General features: G+C 44.8%; 1 protein-coding gene across 2 annotated transcripts in view; it reads right to left on the bottom strand.

Moving 5' to 3' along the window:
* The window catches only part of LOC310859024 (E3 ubiquitin-protein ligase DTX4-like), a 47060-nt gene extending 33129 nt beyond the window's left edge, over window positions 1-13931 (bottom strand). The window contains exons 1-2 of one of the 2 annotated variants that reach the window (XM_083765374.1): window positions 13535-13931; window positions 11800-12026 (exon numbers count right to left, since the gene is read on the bottom strand). In XM_083765374.1, the coding sequence (XP_083621500.1) occupies window positions 11800-12010 (211 nt within the window). In that variant the 5' untranslated portion in view covers window positions 12011-12026; window positions 13535-13931. Of the gene's footprint in view, window positions 1-11799; window positions 12027-12342; window positions 12738-13534 lie in introns of those variants that run through there. The other variant, XM_083765373.1, reaches the window with a different exon arrangement.
* Window positions 13932-16976: the final 3045 nt, after the last annotated feature.

Raw genomic sequence — 16976 nt, 5'->3', positions numbered from 1 at the left:
ACAAACCGATACTTTGTTCGTTTTGAGGATTTGGGGGGACAGCATGGCACGAAAAAAAAAAAAAATCACACCCGTGTGAAGTGAGTGGTGCAACTCCGTGTGGGGGTCCCCGGAACATCCAGGCCCCCAGGAACGCGACGAGGAAATAACCGTGTGGGGGTCCCTCTACTGTACTGTCACTGTACTGGCACACCCGAAATCATCATATATACAGTTAATATGTGCGTGTGTGTTTGTGTGTGTGTTTCGTGCTCAGACCCACCCACCCAGCCACCCACACAATTTATCGTACAATGAATAGTGACAATAGCTGATTAACTAATTAATAGCTTGTATAAACCTGCCATTTTCACTATTTATATATTTTTATAATGGCATGCCCAAAATAAGGGAGCCAGGTTGCTCTTCCAAATGCAGAAATTACACAGCAAGGGCGACAGAGTGGCGTAGGGGTAAGTGAATGAGTGTGTGCGTGCGTGCGCACACAACAAATAACTTTGTGATTGCATCATTTGTTTACTGGATTATATTATACCCCTGGAATGCATTTTCTTGTCTTTTTTCCTCCTTTCTTTCGGTTACCACTGGGCACGAGCCAAGGCTTTTCTCAGAGAAGTTCACCTCACTACAAGCCATCAGGTTAATGGTAGCAGCGTGTAGAAAAACACCCCCAGCTGGTTACGGCTTGTTCCTGGCCCGTGAAACTCGTCAACAAAGTGGTCGCTCTGACCACGTCATGACGATGCAAAGCACTATGTTGACGGTACTTACATGACTAGGGATGTCAGGGGTTAACCGGTTAACCGGTTAGCCGACCGTTAAGAAACATCCGGATATTTTTATCAGCTTTAACGGTTAATTTGCATAATAATAAATGCGTGTTCTGATCTTAAATCCCTTTATTTTAGATCGTTTTTAGTAATAGTACAACATAAACATTACAGAGACTGTAGTTGTCACTGTACAATACTTTAAAACAGTTGTCATGTTGCACACATGCCTAAAATTGCTATTTGCGCCGCCCAGCTTGTCGCACTCCAGGCTGCATGAACAGCGCTCGGGCTCTGTTTTCTGCCCCCTCAATGTCCCCGTTCTCTGTTGTACTTCAATGGCTAGTTGGCTACAAGTTACAACGGTAGCTTTGCGGTAGTCAAAATGTAAGCGAGTGACAGCGAGACGAGATGAACACATGTCGACCGTATCAATGCAGAGACCTACATTATTAAATCCATTATTGGCCATTTGGCCTGGAGGGAGAACGTTTACAGCCACCGCTGCCGCTTCCTCCTCCTTCTCCTCCTATCCGTCTCCACACTGGCACGGCTTACGGCTATCAAAAGTTAGCCATGTGCTATCGATGTTTGAGGGTTTTCTCGTCAGCGAAAAGTCAACAAACGGAACACGGTGACATGCATGCTGATCTTCCTTAATAATAAAAAAAAGGCTTAGCCCATGCGTCCAGTGGCTTTATAGGTATAGGTTGCTCGGATCTGGACTGGATTTATTTATGTTTTGTTGGACTAGAACCGGCGGACCTCTGTACTGTAGACGCGCAGATGCATGCATCATGCAGATGCGATGCGTTGTTTATTGATGATTAAGCCAGAAGCCTACAACAATTTATTTATATTGTTAAATGTTGCTTTTTTGTTTGTCTTTTATAAAAGGAGCATAAATAAATGTATGCCATTCGTCTACCAACTTTAATTATGTAGCCTGCTATACATGCATATTACATTTGGGGTAGCCTATTAAAAAAAGAAAAAAATCAACCACTATCCGTTAATGAACCGGTTAATCCTAACGGGTAACCGGTTGGGAAACTATCCGTTACTGACATCCCTATACATGACGGTTTGTTTTTTCTTACTCAAATCTCTGAATTTGATGTTTCTGTCTAAAGTGCTTTCTCCTACTCACTATTAACCACTCAATCCTACTTTTTAGTACAGTACTGTATATTCAGCTATTTATAAATAGCCAAAGTGCAAGCTCACAATGTGTCAGCTGACACCTATAGTCAGCTTGTCTTGTAGATCAGCGAATTTCCCCACATTTCTAAAAACTTTGAAAAATGTGCAAGCATTTCAGAGAGATGTTTTGAGAGAATAGTGTACATTGTCGCCGATAATGGCAAGCCCCAAATCATAGGTATGCCAGGGTTCATGTGGTTAACCACAACTATTCTACACGCCCGGGTAAACACGAACGTAACTATTTAGCAGGACATTCATAACCGGAGTGAATCACAAGAAATTAGCAGTAAAAGTAAACCAACAAATATGTACAAACACTTCATTATAGGCCCCATAACAACTTAGTACTACTGCTAGTAGTACCATTAACGCCACTGATAATACTCAAAAACACTCTCTCAGTCATGAGTAAGACATTGTAGAATTCGAGGTCAGAAACTTGGGGGTCAGAAAGTGTTGCTCGCCTTTTCTCTGCCTTTCTCTTACCAGCTGACCTCACATGCCTTTCTGACTGCGTAACCACCCTTTCTCTGACACACACACACACACACGTGCAGCATTCCTTTCCGACTTTATGTCCTTCTGTCCTCCTCATCAACACAGCAGCAAGTTTTTCTCTTGCTCAAATCCCGTTGACGTTTCATTTCAGTTTTGTTTAAATCATGCACCTTCACTCCCCCCCCTCTGCCGCTCTCCAAACTCCCTTCAAATGTCTTAATGATTAAGTGTTCGATAATATGTCTCAACGGGCTGACTCCAGCCCAGTCCACTCCCGAGCGAAGAAGAGTATAAAGCCGGCAAATTGAGGCCAGCCAGCTGGGTCCCAGCTGGTTCACGCTGTACCTCTCTACCTCCACCGCACTGTCCTCAAACAACCCTGGACTGGAACAGCAGCAGAGGATCGGGAGACAGAGAGGACGGAACAGAGATATGGACATGCACAATGTCACTGTCGGGTGGAAACCTTGTACGTGAAATTTATTCTCTTTCTTTTTTAAAGGGGGGAAAAATGAAAACCTGGGTTCTAATGGATGTCATGTAGTAATTATTTAGTCACAAGCTCTTAATACGTGCCATTGGTTAAATGTTTATAAAGACCAAGACCACAGACAGACTTAACCACTACAATCCTGGCGAGAGGTGAAGGTAAAGAGATGGAGAAGCAGCCGAGGTGTAGTGCAGAGATAAAATGCAAAGTGAGAGAGGGAACAGAAGGACTAGAAAAAGTGCCCTTCTGGGCACAGGTCTCCACCAGGAGGATAGGAGTGTGTGTGTGTGTGTGTGTGTGATGTTTGGCAAAATGTTTAGGAGCAATATAAACGTGTGCGTGTGTGACGTGGCTTAGCCTGTTGTAGCGCCACCATGAGGCTGATTTGAAAACTGTCAAGTGGCATTTCTTCCTCAGCCTAGTGGGAATATGCATGCACAGTTTCACCACAATCGGACGCTGCGTTGAGTAGTTGTGGCGATTTGTACAAAACGGGTACAAAGCAGGCTACTCCTGAAAAGTTTAGAAGCCAATCGTAGCCAATGAGGGTGGATTATGAGAAATCAAACAAACCCGTCTTGATCACATGTGTAAACAGAGCATGTGTACCGATTTGCGTGAAATTAGGATAAAATCTTACATAATGTAATATATGTTTTACATATGTCTGCCTCCTGGTGGCGCTATGAAGAGCAGATGTGAAAAATGCCAGGCAAAGCGGCCTCCTGGTGGCGCTATAACAGGCCGTTCTGGAGATTTTGGGGCAGAGGTTTGTCGTTGGCATCCAGGAAGTGTGTGTGCAAAATGTGGCATCGACCGGGGTAAAGGGTGCCGGAGATTAGCTGTACACAGTCGGACGGACACACGGAGTGCAAAACATACTCTCTCCCCATGCCTTCGGCCTGGTGGAGACAAAAATAGAGAGTTGCTGAACGACAACAGATGACTACAGGGCAGTCAGTAACGTCACACCCAGAGAGTAGAGGAGAGAGTTCAGGGGAAGTTCATGTTGATGTGGAGACACCAAAAACAAAAACCATTGCGCTGATCGCCTGCCAAGTTCCAACTCTCTCTCTGACACACAAACACACACATGTTTCTTCTATCCCTCTCCATTTACAAGCATACAAATACACACGCACATAGGTTTGCATTAGATTGTAAGTGATTTCCATTCATCCACCATTATGTAACCCCTGCCTTAATTCCAACTCTACCCCTAAAAGCTTCAGTTTGGCATTATTTGTATAATGTCACAACTTCACATTGTAGAGTACACAAGTCACAAGCTGCAATGCACGGTTTGAAGGCTTCCTAATTTCATGCATTACTCTAATCTACTGACAATGTGCAGTTAGTGTCAGGCCATTCCCCAGGAGTTTTATCGTCATTCCATACAGGTACAGAACAACATTTGTTACCCAGGAGGCCAGGAGCCAGGTCATGGCAGAATAAATTACACATAAACGCTACATAATACCCATTGTGAAAATAAAGCACTATGTCACCTGACAAGTGGTTTGGCAGGTTTCTCTCCGACTGCCACAGTGGGTTGGGTGGGGTGCGAGTGAACATTTTTGACCGTGGGGAGTCAGGGGGAGGGGCCACAGTGAAGGGGGGGAGCTAGCTTGTTTTGAAACACAACATCTTGTTATCGTAGTCCTCCTTGTTTCTTTTTGGGGGATTTGTTTCGCATAGTTCAGCTTAAACCACTTAAGCCCCATTATATACTTTGCCGTACGACGGTGTCACATGAAAATAGCCTATGAGTAGTCTTTTCAAAAGAGTTTGGAAATCTTGCCTATAACGCCATGCCCAAAATAGCGATGCCATGTTAAAAGTGGTTAATTAAAAAAAAGAAACTTCATAAACTTAGTCTTGATTATATAAGTATAACCCAAACCTGTGACCCTAAGAGGGCCACCTTGAAAGTATGCACCAGTGAATTGTCTTCCAGGATTTTCCTGGAAGAGGTATAACTTTCAGTGTCTCTGTACCTCGATCATCCCGTGTGATCATTATTTTTCTCTTCTTCTGTGGCCTAGAACTATCAAACCTGTCTCCTCCCATCTCTCTTTCTCTCCGTTAAGCTCTATTTTATCATTCCATCCCTCCATCCATCCATATGCTGTCTCTCCGTGTCCCCCATGCGCCTCTTTGAACCCCATCACATGAGAGTCATCAGTCAGAGATCACGACTGTCTCTGATGTGCACTAACGTTTGTGTGTGCGTTGTGATGTGTGTGTGTGTAATGTCTGGGTTTTTTGGTTATAAGCTTTCACGCTTCATAAAGCTTGTGTGTCTGTGTGTCTTTGCTCTGCGTTATCCATTCATGTTTGCGTGCAGTGTGTTAGTTTGTGCACGTGTGTGTGTGTGTGTAGGGCCTTGGGGCTAATCCCTGGACTGTTCTACAGACATTTATCAGACTGATCAGTGCATGCCTGTGCATGCGTGACCATTTGGTCTGTGAGAGGTGAGTGTGCTGCGGATAAGGCAATGAGCAATGGTCCCCCCCCCCCCCCCCCCCCGAGGGGGTCTCAGGCCAGGGGCCCCACAGTTAACAGTAACCCGACACACAGAGTTTCACAACAGCTCAGTGAGCAGAAAGACTCCTCTGACCCCGTCAACTTGTGTTTCTGTCTCTCAGTTTCTTTTACAGCTCTCGTTTCTCTCTGACCAAAAACAAAACAAGAGTAAGAGTCAAAACGCCCCGCAGGCCCCCCTCTAGCAGGCCCGGAGAGGCCACGCTGCCCCTTTAGCAGGCCTGGAGAGGCCACGCTGCTCCTCTAGCAGGCCCGGAGAGGCTCCCCTCTAGCAGGCCCGGAGAGGCTCCCCTCTAGCAGGCCCGGAGAGGCTCCCCTCTAGCAGGCCCGGAGAGGCTCCCCTCTAGCAGGCCCGGAGAGGCTCCCCTCTAGCAGGCCCGGAGAGGCTCCCCTGCGCCTCTAGCAGGCCCGGAGAGGCTCCCCTCTAGCAGGCCCGGAGAGGCTCCCCTCTAGCAGGCCCGGAGAGGCCATGCTGCCCCTCCTCTAGCAGGCCCGGAGAGGCCACGCTGCCCCTTAAGCAGCATTCAATCTGGAACAAACTCCCAGTAAACTGCAGGTCTGCTACACCTCTTAGGTCTTTTAAATCAAAGTTGAAGAATTTTTGTTTGCCACTGCCTTTCACTAAGGTTTGTTCCCCCAAATATATGCAGTTGAAAGAGATTTTGTCCTTTATTCAAATTATAAATCCATAAGAGATTTTTTTTTTCTCCAGCACCTCTACTACTATTCTCTTTTAGCCTCCTAAATATATATTCTGTCCCGTTCGATTTCATTCGAGGTAGGAGTTGACCTTTCTAAGGTGCATCACTTTGAGGGAGATGCGAGCCGTGCTCACAAGCTAACTTTAGCTCTGTTGAAACGGCAAGCCGTGCTGTGGCAACGGTCGACTGACACCATGAAGACAAATGGACAACTACAACACCAAAGCAAGGGCTTTCGTTGAATATTGTGAACAAGTATGCTGGCAAAGCACCAGGGGCGTGATGTGCTCTGCATTCATAGGACTGTGTGTCCTTGTTTCTTTATGGAGGCTGACAGTAGGAATGTTGAGGAAGACGGCAAGGACAGGCATAGGAGGAAGCTGGTGTGTGGTTATGGCTGATTTTCTGTTCCAAATTATCGTACTGGCCGGTTTCTGGCTCGCCATGCTTTTAGTCTCTCCTCATTCATTCCTGCACATCTAGACTCATCTCTTCTCTCTTTTCGGAAGGGGCTAAAGTCTCTCACTTCTTCCTCCAGCTCCATCTTCCATCACAGAATAGATTTCTGACAGTCCTGGCTGCACTCTTTCATCTCTCCCCTCTCTCTTTCATCCTACAGCACCACTCCCTTCATCCCTCTGGTTCTGTCTCTGGTGCTTTTAACCTATGCTTTGAAATGGTCCCCTGAGCCCGGGAATCAGAGTCGACCTTTACACACAAACACAAACAAACAAACACACACACACACACACACCTGAGACAAGAGATCGACTGCACAGGAAGTGTGACGGAAGAAAGATGATAGACATACAGGAAAGACAGACTCGCAGAACGTTAACTTAAGAGAGAGGAGGATAAAAAGACAAAGAGACAGGGGACAATAGAGAAAGGGAGAGCCTAGCGTTAACATAGATAGATAGAGAGGGTACCAGGAAGACAACCTAACCCAACACCACCAAGTGTTTGTAGAGTGTCAATATTTGTTCCTCACTCGTCCTACGGAGCCCAGCCTCCTACGGAGCCCAGCCTCCCCCATGACCCTCGCCCCAGGGCATCATGGGGGTCTGGGAAAGGGTCTCCTTCATCAGGAGCAGCTGGAGTACTGCACAGCCAGGTGGAGTGACTAACTGCTGTTAACAGACATGGGCTCCAATAAAGCGACCAGGGCAGTGATTGATCCGACATTCCATTCACGGCTGCCCAAAGTAAAATTGAAATTGTCACTAAAGTTTAGTTGCTATTTGCCAAGAAGATCTTTTTTTCCTGAGACACATTAGATATGTCACATTTTGTATCGTCATACTGAAATTGACTGAATTGAAAGTGAAAGGAACAAGGGATTCATTGAAATGCTCTATTCTTGTAACCGGGGATAAAATATCTGGTCTCTAGACAGCTCAATACAAAAGGAAATGAGTTAGTCGTAGCCTCGTTACAATTCAATCTCCTTCTCCATATCAAGAAAGCCGCTCATCACTCTCGCTTCCCTTGTTCTCGCACACAACACACACACTCACGCGCACACACACACACACACACTGACACACTCCCACGTGTGTGTACTGTGTGTGGGAGTGAGCGCAGGCTGTGACTATTCTGATAGGTCATAAGGCTATGACTCGGCCCATTCCACAGAAGGAACGACAGAGAGGAGAGGGGGGGGGGGGGGGGGGGTTTGATGAAATCATAGAAACCGCAGTAGATCCCAATCTTAAACTCACTGCTACAATACCCTGATGTGTCGGAAATACAAAGACTACCGAGAAAGGATAACAACGCCACACAGCCCAACCGATATTGGACTTGATATTGGGGATTACAAAATTATCGGCAGATAATTCTGAAGTTTTCACATCGGCATACATTAGAACTACATACAGAACTGCTGTGATAGGCCAATATTGGCCAGTCGACTCGATAGCCTATGTCTGTCTAGCTTTAAACAACACCAAATTTCCTCCAGATCTGCTCTTAGAACATGTCACACCAAAGAGAATGACAGACAGCCATCCGAGGCTTTGTAATCACAAGAGGTGCGCGTCATGAAATCGAGTGAAAACGCCGGGCTACGTTACGGACCTGAGGCATTTGCTAATGGCTGTATGTTGTCATGTGAATGCCTGTGCTGTCGAACAGTCTGGAGGGCTTTTATCTATGGCACAGCTGGAGGGAGGGCCACAGCCAGGCACAGACCTGTTCCCTTATGACCGCAACTGTCAGCGCAGCCTGAGAGTGTCTGCTTGTTGGGAACATTCATATTCATGGTGTTCTCATGACGTGCTTTGCCCTCCAGTGTGGCGCAACGCCACAGCTCATTGTCAATGTTTGTCATCACCGACAATTCCTTGTTCTTTTGAATTACCCAAGATTTCTGCGAACGAATAGTATGAACAGAAGAAAATCTCCCACCACTACCCACTTTAACATAGAGAACAAGTGGTCCCACACACATGCAGTCTTTTCTTATGACATTGCTCCTGCTCTTTGACTTCATTGACTATGAAAATATACAAGCGTGACATTTGGATACTCTCCGAGTTACAGTATAGTTAAAATAGCTCTGTATTATCCAGGGTATACTGCGACGAGCTTTTATTTATAGGATGTTGTGCACTGCGTCGGTGGAGCTCAAACAGAGCGAAGGAACCGAAAGTCACCATGAGCAAGCTAACATTTATGTTATTGCTTCACAGGCATTTAAACCAACACCAACCAGCGTCTCGCTGCTTATTGCACACAGCAGCATGCCAGGGACCATCATTAAGCACGGTCACTGAACCACCTGAATTGTGTCAACAATGGCCTCCAGGCACTTCAAAGAGTGTGTCCTTTGATATCGTCAAGATAAAAGATAACAATGAGATTTACACACTACACTAATGAGTCACTGAGAATCATATACCTGCAGCACGGGCACCACCCAGTCACAGAATCCTTTTACTAAAGCAACTCTGCACATGTTTCCTCTGCATTTTAATGAATGACACGTTATTTATTATTTAACCAATATGTCTGCAATTCGTAACTTTATATATAGAAGTGTATATTTGTACGTCTCTAAATGTTCTGATTAATTGAAAATGGTGGACCCTGTTGTAAACAAGTGTAACGCTTTATCATAGTGCCGTCCAGTCCACAGTAACTCATCTTTGTATTACCTCTTATGAGCGGTAGATATTTGTTCTTCTATGCAAGAGACCTGTGTTTGAATCCCAGGTGTTACAGTGGAAGTCACCTCTTTCCGTTGGGAAAGAACATAAAAACGTGCAAACTGCAGCTTTAAAATGCACATTTGACTTGTGTTCTATGTCTGGAATGTTTCACTGCATGCTCCTAGCTTCCCAGCTGGAGTTCGATCCACCAATGTCATCACCCTGGCCTCTCCCAGAAAAAGAGGCTTGTTTACAACCAAGTGAACCAACGCCAGTTTTGTGCAGCAAACCTGTTACATCAATGCTGTAAATTTACATTCAACTGGAGTACCGCTGTTCCTCCAAAGACGGTGTATGAGGTGTCGCACAGCAATAATAGCATATCTATCTACAAACTCATAATATGTCACATTGCCACACGTTGTGAGCTTGTAGATCTGCCATTTCCGAGCATTTTTGCATCATTTTGCAACATTTTTGATTGTTCACTTTGTCCTATCCTGTTCTCTACATCTTCCACTTCGCTGAACTTGCAATAGCCAGACCCCCACCATCTCCCTCCCTGCTGGCCTGCTATCCCCTCTCCCACCCGCTTGCATGTGTGTGTGTGGGTATGTGTGCCAAGCGTGTGCATGAATGTGCGTGTATCAAAATGTATGCGTGCGTGGGTGCTTGAATGTGTCGGTCGGTCTGTTGATGCACGTTTGTGAATGAATGTGTGTGTGTGTGTGTGTGTGTGTGCGTCTCTCGTAGCCACAATGGTTCACATCTGTTCCCCCAAAATTCAACAATGGAGCAAAATGCGAGAGAGACAGAAAGAGAGAGAGACTTCCCAATTATCCCACACCCCCATTTCTCCAACACCCCCTGCACCCCCCCTTATTCCCCAGTCTCCCACATCCAAGCCCAAACCCAACGGGCCCCTTGGGACTGGGCCTATTGACGAAACTAAACACACAAGAGAACGGCCGAGAAGGGGGGCCAAGAGTGAGGGAGGGAATGAGAGAGGAAAACGAGGACCTAGAGACAGAGAGATAAAGAGTGAAAGACAGAGGGAGACAGACAGATTGGTACAGAGAGGGCGAAATGGAGAGACACAAGATAGGAGGGGGATAAAATAAAATAAGAGATAGAGACAATGAGTGTGGCAGAGAGGGAGAGAGGGCTTACAAGGACAGAGCAAACAGTAAAATCCTTAGTGTTCTTTTCACTCTGAAATGGAACCAATGGAACCAAATGGACCCTTATGGGTTATAGATGAACACAGAGGATGTTACTGTGTAGCTAAAGGGAATTCTGTGCTCATTAGACCTTGAAATCTCTCATTATCTGCCCCTCTCCAGAAATCTCTCTGCTTATGTTTCTACGCAACACTCCACACAGCTTTCCCCGTTTTTAGTTACTTTCTCTATTGCTTTTCCCGTGTCTCCAATAGCATTTTCATCTCTTCCGTTACGCCCTCTTGCATGTGCCTAAAGGTTTTGCAGACCCTTGTTCTTCTGTTACAAGGCCCTTATGCAGCTGCTTGTGTGTGTGTGTGTGTGTGTGTGTGTGTGTGTGTGTGTGTGTGTGTGTGTGTGTGTGTGTGTGTGTGTGTGTGTGTGTGTGTGGTAAGGTCTGAAGGAATGTGGTTGACTATTGCAATGTTGGTCATTTACAGCTGTTCTAGATCATCACTCAGGTTCAACTGTCCCCGCCATGACGTACACACCCACACACACACAGACATCCCACATACTAGAACAGAATAGGCCTACACAAGATGTAATATTTCACCAATATACCAACCACCGAGCAGCAAGATTATCTGACCTATTAATTAGCCAGTTACTGAGATCAACTTGACGTTCTGTGTGCTTTACATGCTAGCCTGTATGTGTTGTTGGTACATTGTCCAGGGGCAATGCTGCTCTGACAAAAGGTGAAGAAAGCTTGAAGAAGAATACCAGTGTTTGCATTCATTGCATGTGACTGTGAGCCTTTGGAAGTGCCACGGTTCTGAATCAACATCTGTGGCTCAATGTCAACACTGCATAACTGCAATAACACATCTACTCTCACTAAGTAAGAGTGCCATTCCCCAATTCAATACTATACTACTATACTAATTCTATAGTTAACACTATAAAAAAAATTGTACTAAATACGGTATAGTACAGATGCCAATAATGGGATTGCAAACTGGCAAATGTTTCTCTATTGATGTTTTTCTTAATCTCTGGTCCAACGTTTTTGTTGTGGACTATATTAATCTGTTTATGGGTCAAATGAACCATGGACCATTTGCGCAGTTAAAATTAGCACTCCAGATTGTCTGTGCAGACCCCGTTCTTTGTACATTAAAGAGACCCTGGCAATTCTAAAAATCACACCCACTGCTCAATGCAGCCTTTCCCACCCCACTGATCATTGATCCCTCCCATCCTGCCCAGTCTTACCTGTGTCCTGTCTGAACTGGTGCATGGACTGGAGGTCTATGATGTAGGGCGAGAGCCTGCTGTCCACCTGGCCGAGCACCACGCTCCCTCCGCGGGGGTCGCTGCTCCGGATGGCCGCCTCGATGTGGTGGGACACCGCGGGGCCGTAGGGCCGCCAGCGGCCGTGCTCGTTTAGCCATTCCCAGACCACCACGGCCGAGGCCACGAGCATGCTGTTACTGTTGGCCCTGGCGAAACGAAATAAAGGTTTTAAACACCAGATATGCTACTGTTTGTGAGAGATGGTGGGGGGGGGGGGATCACGCCTGTTCTGCAGATCTGAGAAAATGGGTGACATTATTATTTTTTGCACACAATGGCTCTCCTCTCCTCCCTTTGAAATGGCATTACAGATTTTTTTAAACCAGGATCTTCCCTTGTGAGCAAGCGCACATTTCCCAGTGTATGATAGAACATAGCAATGCAAATTGCATGCGTATCACGGGGGGGGGGGGGGGGGGGGGTAAACATGCAAGCTTTTATTAAACGTTTGGGTGGTCTTACATTTAGCCGAGGAGGTCGTGCTAACGCCGGGAGGAGGCATCCATGAAGACCCGAGTCTCTCGCATAGCGGAGCGCCCCGGTTGTTGTTGTTAAAATACACAATGTAGCCTATCGAGTATCTACAATGTAGATACGTTTTCCAGAAATGCACATGCAATAAAAAAACAGCTAGGAGGAGTAAAGCCACGCAGACGTCCTCCTCGGTGTTGTGGTTAGCATTTACTCCCGTCAGTCAGTCAGACAAAACGATATTATTATTATTATCCTCGGCTACTATTTCCAAAGACCACGGTCCGATTTCTTCAGGTTTTCTGTAGCGCTAAAAAAAAAATCGACGTCAACACAACAGACGAGAATAAATGAACGTGAATCAAAGCTCCAGCCTGCTGGTAAATAATGATGTCCAACATCAGATCACCACCACAACAACAGACAGACTCGACGTGGTCGTGACGCTCCTCCGTGCCGTGGGTTAGTTCAGGGCGTAGCAGCAGCGTGTAGAAATGTGTTTTTCTTTTTAGTAGAGAAATGATCCAACAGACACCACGCACTGGCACGCACACGCGCGCACTTTCACAAGATCTGTGGAACAGGTTCAACTAGATCTAGTCTGGATAAAGGAAAAAAACAACAACAATGGTGTCGCTTGCAGAGAGGGGCAGCCATACATACATACAACATAATAAGATTGTAGATAAGTTCTGATCGGCGAGCGCCGCCGCGGCCGACAATACCTGCATTTTAATGTCTGTGTGACTTGCTGACTGAACGCATGTAGATTTTTAGACTCTCGTATGTGTATTTGATCGATTCTGACACCTTCAAGATGACAGAATCGATCAAATACATCTACGAGTCTAAATCTTAGACTTGAACTCATGTGCGTGTGTTTGTGAAATAAAATAAAACAAGAGTCGTGAAATAAAAACCTGGAACTGTGTTTCGTGTGCTTTCACTTATAACAGAAACTATAGGATTTAGAGGATGAATGAATGGAGTCATCGGTCGATCATTTAAATGTTTGCATTCATCAAAACACAGAAGAAAAAAACATCCGTATTAATTTATCCATTTGTAACTCTGAAATCTCAAATGTAACCAAATGGACGCTCTTCAGTTGTACTTAAGAGTAACAACGAATAAGTTTTACTGTTGATTTCATAACAATGTCAACAACCGTAACAACACGCACCTTTTTCTTTGGGATCCACTGGGTCCTCCTCAGATGTCGTGTTTTAAACAGGGACAGAACACGACCCTGCTGCTGAAACGCTATTATTGTTATCTTCTGTCCGTCCGTTATGCTCCACCATGGCTCTCTGTTGCAATCTAGAGGTCTCTCTTTTAATTCCTCACAAATGAATAATAATCCAACCCCAACCTGGAGGAAAAGGTGTTCTTCTTATCTCATGTAATCACGAATACACATCTGATAGACTGGGGTCCATATTGGGACCCGAGTATCCCAGAGAAAAGCCATCAAGAATGTCCCATCGACGTATCAGTTCGTATCCGTAACCATCTTCACCACCCCGGTCCACCCGGGTTCCAACTTCCAATGGTCCAGACTCCACTCCACTCCAGACGGTCCAGACACACTATAGTTTATTATGAGGAGAAGTTTGTGATGAACATAGAGGGTCACAGTCACGGAGGCAGATCACCACGCCCCAATCTCCCCTAGCAACCGAAAGGAGAGGATCCATTGGTGCGCTGTGCTATCCCACCCATGGGATCACACCTATATCCTATAACCCCGAAGGACGGAGCGAGTTTTTATCAGCTATGCAATGGCGCCCTCTACTGGACTGGATTGAATGTTTTTGTTCATAAAACTGCAGCGGTATCTTTAATATGAATTATCCGCTCTCTTGCTCTGAATTAATCGATGTAGACTCAAGACGTTTCCACTTGATAAATATAAACAACAACAATCACATTTCATGGGAAAAATACCATTATCCAATTATACCGCGGATCGGAGGGGATATGATCCATATGAAATAATAAACATTATTTATGCAAGCATGTTTGTCTTGTCTGGATCTACGGTAGTTTAAATGAAACGTGGGCTTCACCTGGCTACACTGTTCCATAAAAAATACAACGGAGTTTGGTCAAAGATTAAAAGAACACACATTCTCCTTGGATACCAGCATCGGGCTCCATAGCTCAGGGGTTAGAGCACTGGTCTTGTAAACCAGGGGTCGCGAGTTCAAATCTCGCTGGGGCCTAAGCTAAATCTTTATTTATATTTACTAAGCTTCATTGTTTATACTCTGTCGCTAATCAAAATAAACATCTACTAAGCATCCCAACTATGGTCACGACCCCTTGTTAGATAGTTGTAGCTCTTTTATGGAACGCTACACCAAGCAACACCACTAGTACACGCATGAATAAAACTTTAGTAATGGATCCAACATAGTATGCGTCCCATTGCAAAGCGTTTGTGCGTCGCGTTTGTCGAAAACTGAAATACAACCTGCCTGAAATGCACAAGTGGACGATACCATGCGATAGAAGAAGAGACAGTTAACTTTAGTGTTCATTTTGGAAATCAATACGACAGGACACTTGACAAATGCTCTATGAATTTGCAGACCGCTTATTTATTTATCTTAATCTGGTAACGTAAAATTTTAACTACACAATACATCCGAACCTACAAGGATATATAGTCAGCGCACGTGACGCGATATCAGAGCCCGGATAGCTCAGTCGGTAGAGCATCAGACTTTTAATCTGAGGGTCCAGGGTTCAAGTCCCTGTTCGGGCGATACTTTTTCTTCTTCTCCCTATCTAGCTTATACCATACCTAGCCCCTAACGGACTGTAAGGAGGCTTACAATGACCATTGACGGAAGGAGGGCTTCATTTATTGACCATTCACGGAGCTCCCGGCATTAGCTTGGCCAGGCCCCTCCGCCCCCCCCCGCACTTTAGCCAATATCTTCTTCCTCACTTGTTACTGTTAGTGAATGAAAACCAGACCCTCGCAAATCAACGTGCGCTGCGATCCGCACTCTGCACCAGCGTGACCAGCCCACAATAGAACACTTGTAAAGAACGAGGCGTCACTTTAATCATATCAACTTTTCAACTGTCCAGTCACAAAACGCAGTTCCGCAGACAGTAGGCTATCACAACAAACTTTTCTCTTCCCTTCTCTCTCTACTCTCGCTCCCCCTGCTGTCCTATACATGTCAATGTATAGGAACTTCTCAGTCTTACAACAATATGCCTTTAATACATTCTGATTATTCTTTGAATGGAATATGTAAGGGATAATGTCTGGCTAGCTGGTCATTATTGGGAGATAATTGAAGTGGAGGTGGTTAATCACCAAACATTACAGTGCATTCTTTTTTTTATATTCAGATGAATAGAATCATCATTGTATAATGATTGTATACAGTGAAGGTATGTACACTGTAGGAGTAGGACTAGTAGTGTGCCAAAGTTTTGGGGAAGATAGCTAGCCCCTCCTATGTCCAGCTTAGGGTTTGTGTATAAACACAATCGTGTAATGTTGTGTCGCCCTCTGTTGTGTATTTTTGTTTGTCACTGATGTTTTATGTGTGACTGCAGCAGGGGTGAAAGCTCAAGACAAATTTCCCTCGTGGAAAATAAAGTTTACCATGACAAACATTGAAGACCCAAGGTGAGGACGCAGATTGTGATTGACCGGAATGAGTGGTGTATTTTGAGAGGGATACATACCCTCACACAGGTGTGATTTTTGATCTGCTTGTTATAGCGCCACCATGAGGCAGATTTTTGCAAAAAATTACTCGTACAGATTTGATCAATACATCACACAAATCAGGATACGCCATCTCTAGTCATGTGATCAACACAGACCTGTTTGATTTAGCCCCTCCTATATACAGCTTTAATATTTGTTTTTCAACAATACAATACAATGCTTGTTTAAAAAAAACACCATAGACAATAAAGAGAAATTTACAAAAGGTTTGTATGCACACTAACTAGAGGCCAAGGAAAAACGTCTGCCATGCATTTTTCCTGCCTTTTATAGCGGCTGCGCGCCACCAGGAGGCCGACTTAGTTAAAGGAGAATTCCATACTAAAAGGCTTTCTTACCTTTCTTTGTAGTTGTTACGTCCCCACCAAAGAGGTCCAGTTGTTATTTTGTGCAAAAGCTCCTTATTGGCTATTTTCCCTACCATAAGCCCTAAATGAATTGCATTGAATTGAATGGGGCTATGGGGTGTTGTGCTAATTAGCTTATTTCCATCGCTCAAAATTATAATTTCTTTGTATATATCCTCTTTTCATAATGTAAATAATACCCCAAGCGGCACACTTTACTACTTCTTTCGATGGAAATAAGCGAACTAGCATAACACCCCATAGCCCCATTCAATTCCCATTCAATGCAATGCAATTTATTGAGGGCTTATGGCAGGGAAAATAGCCAATAAGGAGTTTTTGCACAAAAAAACACCTGGACCTCTTTGGTGGGGACGTAACAACTACAAAGAAAGGTAAGAAAGATAAGAAAGCATTCTAGCATGGAATTCTCCTTTAAACATATTTTTTAATATTAGTCCATCCATCCATTTTCAACCGCTTATCCATAGTCGGGTTGCGGGGGTAACAGCTCCACT

This window comes from Protomyctophum parallelum (assembly GCF_964188405.1).
Source record: "Protomyctophum parallelum genome assembly, chromosome: 5".
Classification (NCBI taxonomy): Eukaryota; Metazoa; Chordata; class Actinopteri; order Myctophiformes; family Myctophidae; genus Protomyctophum; species Protomyctophum parallelum.
Note: the sequence above shows the minus strand (reverse complement) of the source record. Positions and strands in the feature narration are given on the sequence as shown.